Source organism: Heterocephalus glaber, unplaced genomic scaffold (assembly GCF_053883595.1).
Source record: "Heterocephalus glaber isolate CG9 unplaced genomic scaffold, H.glaber_assembly_v1.0 deba00001610, whole genome shotgun sequence".
NCBI lineage: Eukaryota > Metazoa > Chordata > Mammalia > Rodentia > Bathyergidae > Heterocephalus > Heterocephalus glaber.
The window spans coordinates 32,049,239-32,062,895 of record NW_028258381.1 but is presented as its reverse complement, the minus strand read 5'-3'; the positions used below and the strand labels follow the sequence as shown (position 1 = coordinate 32,062,895).

General features: G+C 42.2%; 1 protein-coding gene and 1 pseudogene across 7 annotated transcripts in view; one reads left to right on the top strand and one right to left on the bottom strand.

Annotated features, from left to right (window-relative positions):
- The window catches only part of Aoah (acyloxyacyl hydrolase), a 215,405-nt gene that overhangs the window by 76,020 nt on the left and 125,728 nt on the right, over positions 1 to 13,657 (bottom strand). For all 7 annotated transcript variants that reach the window (XM_087196417.1, XM_087196415.1, XM_004840290.4 and 4 more), the window contains one exon: positions 11,084 to 11,175. In XM_087196417.1, the coding sequence (XP_087052543.1) occupies positions 11,084 to 11,175 (92 nt within the window). The remainder of the gene's footprint in view (positions 1 to 11,083; positions 11,176 to 13,657) is intronic.
- LOC106009001 (mortality factor 4-like protein 1 pseudogene) lies at positions 6,990 to 8,649 on the top strand (annotated as a pseudogene).

Here is a 13,657-nt window from a genome sequence, read left to right as displayed (position 1 = left end):
ATTTTATAAAAAAAAACACATTTTCTTTATCCAGTCTCCAGTTGATGGGCATTTGGGCTGTTTCCAAGTTTTAGCTATCACAAACTGTGCTGCTATGAACATGGGTGCACATATATCACTGTAGTATGATTCTTTTAATTCTTTGGGGAAGATCCCTAGCAGTGGAATAGTGGGGTCAAATGGGACTTCCAGTCCTAGTTCTTTGAGGTATCTCCATACTGATTTCCACAGTGCTTGCATGAGTCTACACTCCCACCAGTAGTAGAGAAGGGTTCCTCTTTCCCCACAGCCCCACCAGCATTGGTTATTGGTTGATTTCATGATAGCAGCCATTTTTTCTGGAGTGAAGTGGAATCTCAGCATTGTTTTCATTTGCATCTTTCAAATGACCAGTGATGTTGAGCATTGTTTCATGTATTTATTTGCTATTTCTACTTCTTTGTGTGAGAAATGTCTGTTCATTTCAGATGCCCATTTTTGGATTGGGTCTTTAAATTTGGGAGGTCTGATCTTTTTAAGTTCTTTATAGATTCGAGATAGTAGACCTTTGTCTGAGGAAGAGCAGGTGAAGATTTTTTCCCACATTGTGGGTTGTCTCTTCACACTGCTGGTGGTTTCTCTTGCTGTGCAGAAGCTTTTTAATAAGAAGAGATCCCACTTGTTGATTTTTTGTGCTAGCTCATGGGCAACTGAGGTTTTGTTCATAAAATCTTTTCCTACACCGATGTCTTCAAGGGTTCTACCTAACCTCTGTTCCAACTGGTTCAGAGTTTCTATTTTAATATTTAGATCTTTAATCCATTTTGATTTTAGTTTAGTGCATGGTGAGAGATATAGGTCTAGTTTTAATCTTTGGCAAGTTGAAGCCCAAGTTTTCCAGCACCATTTATTAAAGAGGCTATCTTTCCTCCAGTGAGGGTGTTTGGCTCCTTTGTCGAAGATGAGATGGCTGAGTGTGTCTGGCGTTGTTTCTGCATCTTCTAATCTGTTCCACTGGTCCTCAAGTCTGTTTCTTTGCCAGTACCATGCTGTTTTTATCACAGTAGCTTTGTAGTAGAGTTGCAGGTTGGGGATTGTGATACTCCCTGCCGTGTCTCTGTTACCTAGAATTGCTTTTGCTATTCTGGGTCTCTTCTTGCTCCAAATGAATTTTTGGATTGTTTTCTCAAGGTCTATGAAGTATGCTGCTGGGATCTCAATTGGAATTGCATTAAATCTATATAGCAGTTTTGGAAGTATGGCCATTTTCACTATATTAATCCTTCCTACCCAGGAGCAGGGGATGTCTGTCCATTTTCTGATATCATCTTCAATCTCTCTTTTCAGAATGCCATAGTTTTCAGAGAAGAGGCCTTTGATTTCTTTCATTAGGATGATTTCTAGGTATTTCAGTTTTTTGGATGCTATTGTGAAAGGAATTATTTGCCCTATTTCTCTCTCAGTGAGTCTGTCATTCATGTAGAGGAATGCTATTGATTTTTGTGTGTTAACCTTGTAACCAGCTACTTGACTGAATTTGGTTATTAAGTCTAGAAGACTTTTGGTGGAGTTCTTGGGGTCTTCTATATAGAGTATCATATCATCTGCAAATAATGACAATTTGACTTCTTAATTACCTATCTTTATTCCTTTTATTTCTTTCTCTTGTCTAATTGCCATGGCTAATGTTTCCAGAACTATATTGAACAAGAGTGGTGATAGTGGACATCCTTTTCTTGGTCCTGATTTTACTGTGAAGGATTTCAGTTTTTGACCATTTAGTATGATATTGGCTGTTGGTTTTTCATAGATGGCTTCTATCAGTTTGAGGTAGAGACCATCTATTCCAATTTTTTGTAGGGTTTTTATCATAAATGCATGTTGGATTTTGTCAAATGCTTTTTCTGTGTCTATGGAGATAATCATATGGTTTTTGTCCTTGGCTCTATTGATATAGTGAATTACATTGATTGATTTGTGTATGTTGAACCATCCCTGCATCCCTGGGATGAATCCCACTTGATCAGGGTGTATGATCTTCTTGATGATCTTCTGCATTCTGTTTGCCAGTATCTTATTAAGGATTTTTGCATCTATGTTCATTAGTGAGATTGGCCTATAGTTCTCTTTTTCAGTTGGGTCTTTCTCTGCTTTGGGGATCAAGGTGATGCTTGCTTCCAGGAATGAATTTGGGAGTATTGCTTCCTTTTCAATTTCATTGAAGAGTTTAAACATTAGTGGCAGTAGTTCCTCTCTAAATGTCTTGTAGAATTCAGCAGTGAAGCCATCAGGGCCCAGGCTTTTCTTAGTTGAAAAGTTTTTCATTACATTTTCAATTTCATTAGTTGATATTGGGTTGTTCAGAATTTGTAGGTCTTCTTCATTCAACTTTGATAATTCATATGTATCTAGGAATCTGTCCATTTCTTCTGTGTTGTCCATCTTATTGGCATATAGTTTCTGGAAGTAGGTATTGATGATCCTTTGGATTTCTGCTGGGTCTGTTGTCATTTCACCCTCTTCATTCCTAATTGCATGGATTTGGGCCTTTTCTTTCCTTTTTCTGACACGGTTGGCTAAGGGTTTGTCAATTTTGTTGATTCTTTCGAAGAACCAACTCTTGGCTTCATTGATTTTTTGTATCATTCTCTTAGTCTCCATTGCATTGATTTTTCCTCTGATCTGTATAATTTCCTCCCTTGTATGAGCTTTGGGGTTGTCTTGCTCTTCTTTTTCTAGAAGCTTGAGGTTCAGCATCAGGTTGTTTAATTGGGATCGTTCTGTTTTCCTAATATGTGTATTCACTGCTATAAATTTCCCTCATAAGACAGCTTTCATTGTGCCCCATAGATTCCGATATGTTGTATTGTCATTGTCATTTAATTGGAGGAACTGTCTGATTTCTTCTTTAATTTCCTCTGTGACCCATTGGTTATTCCGAAGTGTGTTGTTCAATTTCCAAGTGCTTATGAAATTTTTTGAGTTTCTTGTGCTATGGATCTCCAATTTCATCACACTATGGTCTGATAATGTACAGGGGATAACTTCAATTCCTTTGCACTTACTTAAACATGTTCTATGTGTGAGTATGTGGTCTATTTTGGAGAATGACCCATGTGCAGCTGAGAAGAATGTGTATTCTGATTTTGTGGGGTGGAAGACTCTGTAAACATCTGTTAAGTTCATTTGTTCAAGAGTTCGATTGAGTTCTAGTATTTCATTACTTATTTTTAGTCTAGTTGATCTATCTATTTGTGACAGTGGGGTGTTGAGGTCCCCCACTACAATTGTATTAGTGCATATATGACTTTTCATGTCCGTTAGTATTTGTTTTATATAGTTGGGTGCACTAGTGTTTGGTGCATAGATATTTATGATTGTCATCTCTTCCTCTTGGATTCTTCCCTTTACAAGGATGTAGTGTCCTTCTTCATCTCTCTTAATCAGTGTTGGTTTGAAATCTACTTGATCTGCAAAGAGGATAGCTACTCCTGCTTTTTTTCGGGTTCCTGTCACATGGAGTATTGTTTTCCACCCTTTAACTTTCAGTCTATGAGTTTCCTTTTGAAAGAAGTGTGTTTCTTGTATGCAGCATATTGTTGGATTTTGCTTCTTGACCCATTCTGCCAGTCTATTTCTTTTGATTGGTGAATTGAGACCATTAACATTGATGGTTATAACTGAAATGTATTGACTTGTCATTGCCATGACTTTTTCTTTTTGTGGGTTCTCCCCCTTTACATTTAATTTCTTGTCATGCCAGATGGGTACATTCTGCTTTGCCTCCTGGGGTTGTGATCCTCAATGTCTGTTCCTAGGATATTGTGTAAAATTCTTTGGAGTGCTGGTTTGGTATTCACGAAGTTCCTAAGGTGCTCTTTGTCATGAAAGTATCTTATTTCTCCATCAATTCTGAAAGATAGTTTTGCAGGATACATCAATCTGGGTTGGAGGCTGTTTTCTTTTAGGGCTTGGAATATGTCACTCCAAGCTCTTCTTGCCTTGATGGTTTGTGTTGAGAAGTCTGCTGTGATTCTGATGGGCTTTCCTTTGTATGTGATTTGTTTCTTTTCTCTGACTGCTTGGAGAACTTTGTTCTTCTGTTGTGTTTCTGGAATCTTAGCAATTGTATGCCTATGTGTAGATTTTTTTTGATGAAGGCTATTTGGAGTCCTATAGGCCTCACTTATCTGTATGTCAAGTTCTTTTCCCCTGCTTGGGAAGTTTTCTGCCATTATTTCTGTGAAGAGGTTTTGTATGTCATCTCCACTCTCTCCTGTTTCTTCATTGAGCCCAATCAGTCTTATGTTATTCTTCTTTGCATCATCTAGCAGCTGCTGGATTGATTTCTCATGTTCCCTTATAATTTTGAAGCAATTTTTCTTTTCCTGGTCACTAATTGCAATTTTATCTTCTATATCTGAAATTCTGTCCTCATATTGGCTCATTCTACTGTGTAGACTTTCAATGGAGTTTTTCATCTCCTCTAAATCTATTTGCATCTGTTTTATGGATTCCATTTGTTTCTTATGTTGGGATTCCATCATGTTCCTCAGCTCCTCTCTAGATTTATTAATCATGTCTTGCACTAGGGGCACAATTTCTCCTGTTATCTGAGAAATTATTTCTGATTTCATTTTTTCCAGATCCCCTTTTGTTGCCAGTTCAGTGCATCCAGGTGGTTGAGTATCAGAGTGTTCCATGTCATTTCCCTTTGGGGTTGCTGTAGGTGATCTGGAAGTCTGGTTTTGAGATTTATTTACGTGTTTTCTCATTTTGACTGGGGCAGGGGGCTGTTAGCGCCTGCACAGATTACCTCCTCTGAGCTGGGTGAGGTGGGACAGGGGTCACAAGCAGCGGTAGGAATGGTGACCCAAAAGCCCTTTCCTGTGGGCTGGGAGCAGCCGGAGGGATGGTGGCTGGGAAACCCCTTCCTCTGGACCAGGAGCAGTGGGATGGTGGCTCAGAAGCCCCTTCCTCTGGGCCAGGAGCAGAGGGACAGAAGGTGGCCCAAAAGCCCTTTCCTCTGGCCTGGGAGCAGCGGGAGGGATGGTGACCGGGAATCCCCTTCCTCTGGACCAGGAGCAGTGGGATGACGGCTCAGAAGCCCCTACCTCTGGGCCAGGAACAGTGGGACTCAGTACCTTGGTCTGGTGGTCTGGTGTCCTCTGCTTGTTTGTATTGTGGAATCAGCTGGCTGCCTGTCTGCAGTGGGGTGATTCGGTGTCTTCTGCGCAATTCAGGACCTCGGTAGGGCCTGCGCAGACCTGCCTGTCTGCAGCGGGCTGATTCGGCGTGTTCCGTGCGACTGGGGACCTCGGTAGGGTGTGGGCAGACCTGCCTGTCTGCAGCGAGGTGATTTGGCATCTTCTGCAAGACTCAGGACCTCGGTAGGGCATGCACAGACCTGCCTGTCTGCAGCGGGCTGATTCGGCATGTTCTGCGCGACTGGGGACCTCGGTGAGGTGTGGGCGACCTGCCTGTCTGCAGAGGGGTGATTTGGCGTCTTCCACGTGACTCAGGACCATTGAAGTTTTAATATATTTCCATCTTTATACCAATGCTACTGGACCTCAGCTACTTTAACTTCAGTGCATTTTCCTGTCACATGCATTGCTTTTGAAAGTGATCTGAACTCGAAGTACTATTTTTAATCTTTTAAAAATCCTTTTTTCTTCTCATGTACAGTTTTAGTTTTCCTCTCCACTGTCAAGTTCCCAACCCTATTGAGATTTTTTTCCATTTCTGACCTACTCAATTCCTTCTTGAATCTCATTGGAAAAAACAAAACCACACATTTTAAGGGATATCATTGTTGGATTTTCTGAAGTTGGAAAATCAAGAGTTCATAATGTCTGCTTAATTGAAGGAACTACAGATTTTTTTAAACCAAGGGGTCACTTGCCTCTTTTAATACATGCAACTAATGTTAGTTACAGTTATCTTCATTAAGATACTACGTTTTGAGTGGGTGAAGGTCATAAATGAAGGAGAGTAAAGGGACCATCTTCTCTTGCAAATGGCATCTTTGGGCTCTCATGAGATGTGTCTTCCAGAGAACATTGTTCATACCCAGGTGGTGAGGCTGATCACAGGGGACAGGAAGGATGTTCTACAGATCCAGGTGAGTAGGGAAATCTGTCAGTTCTGTCCCATGTTGAGAAGCATCTGTACTCCAGGGACCTTTGCCCAGCCTGCCTATTGTAGGCTATGCCTGTGACACAGTGCTGCTCCTAGGCCAATGTTCTTTTTATTTTCATGAGCCCACAAGTAGAGAACCTTTATATATGTTAGTCTCTCTCCAATGTTTTTATATGCCTTGTAATTCTTATTCCTCATTCTAGCGTAGAGTCTTTGCAGGTAGAATCCACACGATGGAATGGAAGATGGCTTAACAGTAATGACTGCTACGAGGCACATACTGAGTGGTGATGCATAGGAAATGTCATGCTGCCGATGTTTCTGCCTAATGAGGAGATCCATTACAATTCAGGTTCCAAGTAAAGAATTTTCTTTTATATCAAGAAGAGTTAGATATAGTTTTTTCCATTCCAGCCAAGTGGCAGAGAATATAGACACAGGACACAAAATCTGCTGGTGAGAAGGTAGCTAGAGGGCCCATGAACAGAGAGGAGCTGCAGGTAAGTGAATGACCAGCTGTGGTCAGCTCACAGCTTAGAGGTATTGCGGATAAGGCAATACCTAAAGTCCACCCTGAGCAATTGCATGAGCAGACTGAGTTTTTTGTAAATAGCAACATAGAGCTTAATACAAAAAAGGTGCTAAGTCATCGACACAAAGGATTTTCACCTAAGCCATGCCCAGATGGCTATTTCTTAGTAAGATGGTATGAATGTGCCCTTCCAAAAGTTCGTGAATTGGAAATGGGATCCCCTGTTTATATGTGGATGGTATTTGGGGTGGGGCATTTGGGAGGTGGTTAATATCAGATGAGGTCACAAGGGGGAGCTCCCATGATGAGATCAGTGGCTTTTATAAGAAGAGGAAGAGTGAGGTCAGCGGTTGCTGGCAAATTGGGCCCGTCAGCCGTGCCTGACCGGCGCGTCTGGAGCAAGCTCAGGTTGGGTAGAGAGTAGGTGGTGGTAGTCAGGGTGGTGGGAGAAGGAGGCAGTGAATCACTTACAAATGGCGCCCAAGCAGGACCCGAAGCCCAAGTTCCAGGAGGGTGAGTGAGTACCGTGCTTTCATGGGCCTCTTCTTTATGAAGCCAAGTGTGTAAAGGTTGCCATAAAGGACAATCAAATAAAATACTTTGTACATTAAAGTGGTTGGAATAAAACTTGGGATGAATGGGTTCCGGAAAGCAGAGTACTCAAATATGTGGACACCAATCTACTGAAACAGTGAGAACTTCAAAAGGCCAATCAGGAGCAGTATGCAGAGGGAAAGATGAGAGGGGCTGCTCCAGGAAAGAAGACATACGGTCTGCAGCAGAAAAAGGTTGACATGAAAACAAAAAAGAACAAACAAAAAAACCCTGGAAATGGAGATGGTGGCAGTACCAGTGAGACACCTCAGCCTCCCGGGAAGAAGAGGCCCGGGTGGATCCTACTGTTGAAAATGAAGAAACGTTTATGAACAGAGTTGAAGTTAAAGTAAAGATCCCTGAAGAGCCAAAACTGTGGCTTGTTGATGACTGGGACATAATTCCCAGACACAAACAGCTCTTTTACCTTCCTGCCAAGAAGAATGTGGATTCCATTCTAGAGGACTGTGCGAATTATAAGGAATCTTGAGGAAACACGGATAATAAGGAGTATACTGTTAATGAGGTTGTAGCAGGGATCAAAGAATACTTTAGTGTGATGCTGGGCACTCAGCTCCTCTACAAATCTGAGAGACCACAGTACGCTGAGGTCCTTGCTGGTCACCCTGATGCACCCTTGTCGCAGTGTACGGAGCATCACATCTACTGAGATTATTTGTACGAATTGGAGCAATGTCAGCCTACACACCTCTGGATGAGAAGAGCCCTGCTTTATTACTGAATTATCTTCATGATTTCCTTAAGTATCTGGCAAAGAATTCAGCAACTTTGATTGGTGCCAGTGATTAGGAAGTGGCCCCTCCTGAGTACCATCGGAAAGCAGTGTGAGGCGCTCTCACCCGTTTGGATCTCTGTCAACATGTTTTTGTTCCTAGTCCTTCTCTTGTTCAAATGATGTACTTTGAAGATGTTAGTGTACAACAGAGTTGATGTTTGTTTTGTTAAACAGAGAAAATAAAACGAGTTGCAGCTCCTTTTTTCTTTTTTTCTTTTCATTTCAAAGTTGCTACCAGTGTATTCAATGATGGACAACAAAGAGACATGGTGTAGTGTTTTATTGCCTAGTTGACAAAGCTGCTTTTGAATGCTGGTGGTTCTATTCCTTTGACACTACACACTTTTATAATAGGTGTTAATGCTATATGACAAAATGCTCTGATTCCTAGTGCCAAAGGTCCAATTCAGTGTATATAACTGAACACACTCATCCATTTGTGCTCTTTTTTAAAAGGTGCTTAAAGACCCCATCCTTTGCAAATCATTCATGTTGTTCCTTAGACACTTTATCTTTGCTCAAATTGTTGAAGAATGGTGAATCGGTTCATGGTTTTTGTATTTGTGTCTAATGCACGTTTTAACATGACAAATGCAATGCATTGTGTAGCTACAGTTTTCTGGAAAAGTCAATCTTTTAGGAATTGTTTTACAGAGCTTCAATAATTTTTTTCTTTAAATTTAAAAAAAAGAAGAGGAAGAGAAATCTGAGCTATTAGGCTGTCTCAGCCTAGTCTTATGATGCCCTCTGTCCTGTGAGGATACAGCCAACAGACCACATGATATGCTAGCACCCTGATATTGCACCTCCAGGCAGAAAGGAGGGTGGCCTTCTGGGCTCCAGGCAGGGTGATGGGTGGACACTGCTGCAGGGATGGAGGGCTTGAAGGGTTCTCCACCAGTGAGGGCACAAACCCTGGTGTCAGGACAGACCAGGTACAGAGAAAGAAGAAGAGTTGGCTGTCCTTGCTGCCCCTCATCAAGACTCAAACCACTAAAGAGAGCCTAAAGGGTGGGTAGGAGCTAAGTTGAGGCAGAGTTTTGGGGAAAATTAGATTTAAGAGAGACAGGGAAGTTTCTAGTTGCACCTGCCAAGAGACAAGGAAACAGTTTCTACCAGATTTGCTGGGCATGGAGAGGGGTTTCCTTTTGCATTCTTTGAATGACTCTAGTACAGATGCAAAGCAGTCAGCAATTAATGATAAATATCTGAGTAGCATTTGCTTTATAGCAAAAGGTGGCTGGGCTCTGTAGGACTCATGTGTAAATTTAAGCTTCCATTGAAAGGCCAGGAAACTATGTTCCTCTCATTCATACTTGATTCTTCGTTATGATCATAAGTCTTGATTGAGAGAAACTTCCAGATATTTTTACAGATCATAGATGCTTGGGTCCTTAGTCATTTGTCATCCCACGGCTGTGAGCTCAAATGAAGGGTCAATGGCTAGAGGGAGGGTCATCCTGCACACAGGATACAAACAGTGCATGCAGGTTGGGGGTTGTGGCAGGAAGCCCTTCCCACCAAGTCACTTTCCTTGTTGCAATGTCACTAGGTTCCATGACAGAGTGGGTCCTGCGACTTCTAAGTAGCTTGGGCATATTTCTTCATTTGTCTACTTCAACGCCAGATTCCTCAATTACAAAATGGAGAAAACACTACTGCTTACCTTACAAAGAGATTAAGTGAGATGATCTCTACCTAACAGTCCACACAGTGGTTGCCACATGGTCTCACTATGTAATCCAGGCTGGCCTCAAACTCACAGCAATCCTTCCTTAGCCTCCCCAGTGCTGGGATTAGAGGGGTCCACTACCACACACAACTCTTCTCTATTCTTTTCATCACTCCAATCTCTTAGTCCTTTGGAGTTTGGACCCCTTGGCTTACACCCCCAAAGGAGGTGGCTGTTGATCATTTTGCTGAACACTTCTCCCTGGAACCCTGGGACTCCCTGCAAGAACTCTTCGGCACGCTGACCTTGGGTTATCATTGTTGGGACATCTGTCTCAGCTGCTGTACTTATTGTAATTGACTGCAGAGACAATAAGCCTTATCCACTTTGGAAACCTCTATTGCCTCTGTTCCTGATTAGGTGATAAGGATTTAATAAGTAAAGTGAGTGAATAAAGATAATAATCAAATAAATTATTCATGGCAGGCAGTGTCCTCTGTTAAACAAGACCATTGTGTGTTATAGTGACTATAGACACCTGTTCCTTGGGGAGTCCCTTGGGTGTTCTGGTTTTTACAGATCCAGGTAAGTCAGGCCCCTTGTCTGCTTCCCCTACCAGCGATTTCCATGGCTCATACCCTGGTGATTTTTGGCTTTGTGGTGTTGCTGCTGAGTCAGAGAGGGCTGACTCTGTCCTGCTGTTAGGCCTAATAGCAAAGCCCCGCTCTTTCTTCTTTTTGACACAAGGAAGCACTTGTCTGTCATATTCCTTGTGGTCATTAACTTTTAACTATTTAGGGGACATTGGGAGAGGCGTTCCCTCGGATACTTTTGGCTTTCTACTTGAAGGGGCACTTGGAAATCTCACCAGCATCCCAGGTGGAGGCCCTGGGAAGCAGAGCCTGGGCCTCAAGTCAACACCTTCTGGCACCCAGCAGATCCACCCTCCCTACACGGCTTCTCTTTGTAGACTCAGAGCTTTAAAGCCAGGTGATTCCAGGGCCCGGAGACTTGCTAATTAATCAGAGCCATGACCTTTGTAAATATTCACTTTCTGGAGTAAAAAAACCAAGTAAACTTCATTATTTCTGGAATCAGAAAAATGTGAATAATTTTTCATGTAAACAAAAACCCTTCCTCCCACCTGCAGGGGGGATCTTCGCCTTTTCATCAGCACTGAGAAAATAAAAGGTGACTGACATCATACCACACAGGGGAGGGACTTGATGGCAGTGGCCCATTCTCTTGTGTGTCATTCATGTTCTAGAACAATTCCTAACAGCTCTCATGCCAGCGTGTGAGGAGAAGCATCACTTCCTGTTTGTTGTCATACAGATACACCGAAGTGTTTGAGGGTGTGCACACGTACCCACTGGTGGAGTTCAGAAATCCTGTAGCACTTGAGAGCTGGGGCCAGTCGAGCTCATCAGTAAGAGCTGTTGGCAAATCGGAGAAGGAGTTCTGGAGAAAAAAAAAATAAAGTGTCATGATCAAAGCGATCACTTGTTTTATACAGGCAATGAGAGTGTCCATGGCCAAAGTATTATTCTCTGACTCTTTTCTCTCTCTCTTAGTGGTCCTGGGCTTTCTCCTTTTTTATTTTGAGATAGCTTCTAACCAAGTCACTAAGCAGCCTATGCTAGGCTGGAACTTCTGATCCCCCTGCCTCAGTTTCCCAGAGGGCTGGGTTTATAGGCTGAGCCATCACGCCCAGCTCTGTCTCTCTTTCTTCAAGAGCCTTTGCTTTTAAAGCACACGGCTCAAGTTTGACCTTCACCAGAGAATTCACAACATGCATCACCTCCCGTGAACCCCGTTCTGCTCCTGTAAAGCAGGCGGAATACGTGGCAGCTCACACATCTGAGAGTGGAGCTTCAGCACTCAGGTAAACCTTCCACTCTCAAACTTTCTGAGATTTTCTCCATGTTTCAGTTTAGATCGTCAGAAAGTTGATTGCCTGAAAAGTAATTACCCTGAAATATAATACCCAAGCCTCCACAAAAATGCCTCTTTAGGTTTCAGATCTACGGCCTTCATCAATAAGGTGACACCCCTTGCCTTCTGGGAGGTTGCAGACATTTCTGAGAATCTAATTATGGTTCTTTTCCCCCTCAAAGACACATGTGTACTCAGCCTGTGACTGCAGGGGGTTCACAGAGCTCCCTATGGATTGAATATGGTTTGGTCCCCCTGCAACATTCACTGGAGATTAATCCTCACCATGAGGTCTTAAGAGGTCAGAAACTTAATCTACTATGTCTCTGGAGGTGGAGGCCTTTGGGAGGTGTTAACAACAATGGAATTTATTGGAGCCATATTTCTATGACTGGTGCAAAATCACAGAAGAAAAATATGGTCAGCTATGACCTCTTTGTGTTCCTTTTATATGTGGCTTCTGGGAACGAGTTCCCCTGTGGTCTAATTTCTAGAGACAGCTTACCTAGCCTGGTGTGTTTCGGATAGGAGTGCTAGACTTTGCAAATAAAAATTTAGGCTGTTCAGTTAAATTTGGATTTCAGGAAAACAAGGAATAATTTTTAGCATTTGCGTATTTTCTGCATAAGTATAGTAAAATTTTTTATTTCTTGCTGACCTGAAATTCCAATTTAACTGGGTGTCCAGAATTTTACCTGGGAATCCCACTTTGGTTAAAACCCTAAAAGCCAGCATTCCCTTTTTGCCTTGGCTGAGCGGAAATCTTGGTGAGCAGCTGCAGGAAGATTCGGTATTTCTCCACATTAGAGATACATGCTTTCTTTGGATGAACATGAAAACCTCGGCCCTCTTTAATACTATTTTGAAGTTTGAAATCAGTTAAGGGTAGCACCTTAAGACAAATCACAGGCTCCTACTTCCTCCTCTCTTCCTCCCCCATGTTGATTCTGCTCCTATCTCTTACTGAAAATCTGACACTGAGGGGAAAGAAAAGCCACACGAATCTTTCATTAGGCCCTTGAAAATCTATGCATTGTTCTTTCTGATTAAAAAATAGTATATATCAGTCATAAAAATTCAAAAATCATAATACTTTACAATGTAGAAATGAAAGCCCCTTGTCACCTTCCCCCAAGACATGACTACGATGGAACGGCCACTGTTAACAGTGTCACAGTACCCACTGCATATAAAATCTGTCCTAGGTCTTTACACCTGGAGAAAACTCAAGTAATCTTCCCATAGAGGATGTAATCTTCCCATAGAGGATGAGAACTCAAAATAATTTTATTTCTCAATTGTAGATCGCTAAAGAGTTGAATTTTGTCCCTCCAAAAAGATATGTTGAAGTCCTAACCCCTAGTGCATCAGAGTGTGATCTTACTTGGGGACAGGTCATTGCCTATGTAATTAGTTAAGATGCGATCGCACTAGAATAGAGTGCATCCCTAATCCAAAGACTGGTCTTTACAAGAAGAGAAGGAAGAGATACAGAAACAAACACACAGGGGAAATCCATGTGATAAAGGAGGCACTGAGGAGAGCAATGCCTCAAGGAATGCCAAAGATGACCAGCAGTATCAGGAGTTAGAAGAGAGACATGGACCAAATTCTCCTTCAACCCCCTGGGAGAGGAGCCAACTCTGCTGATGTCTTGATTTTGGATTCACGGCTTTCAGGACTCTGAGATGACACATTTCTGTTGTTTCCAGCCACTACTTGTTTAGGGAGCATTAGGAAGCTAATATGTGACCTGAATTGAATTACTTGCTTGTAGTTGTTATTCAGAGGGCTGAGATATAAACTCTCCACTATGTTGATTTACTTGGTAACATAAGACAAATGACAAACGAATGAATTAAAACACAGCCATTAGCCTACGATGTCATGTGCATTTTCCATGGGTCTCTGGCTTCCTCTGCTCCTCCTTCCTTAAGTGCCTCTTCCTTCCAAATGCCAAACCCAAGATCCTCATCCTGTCCTTATCCATGTGTGGCTTCCAGCTTGG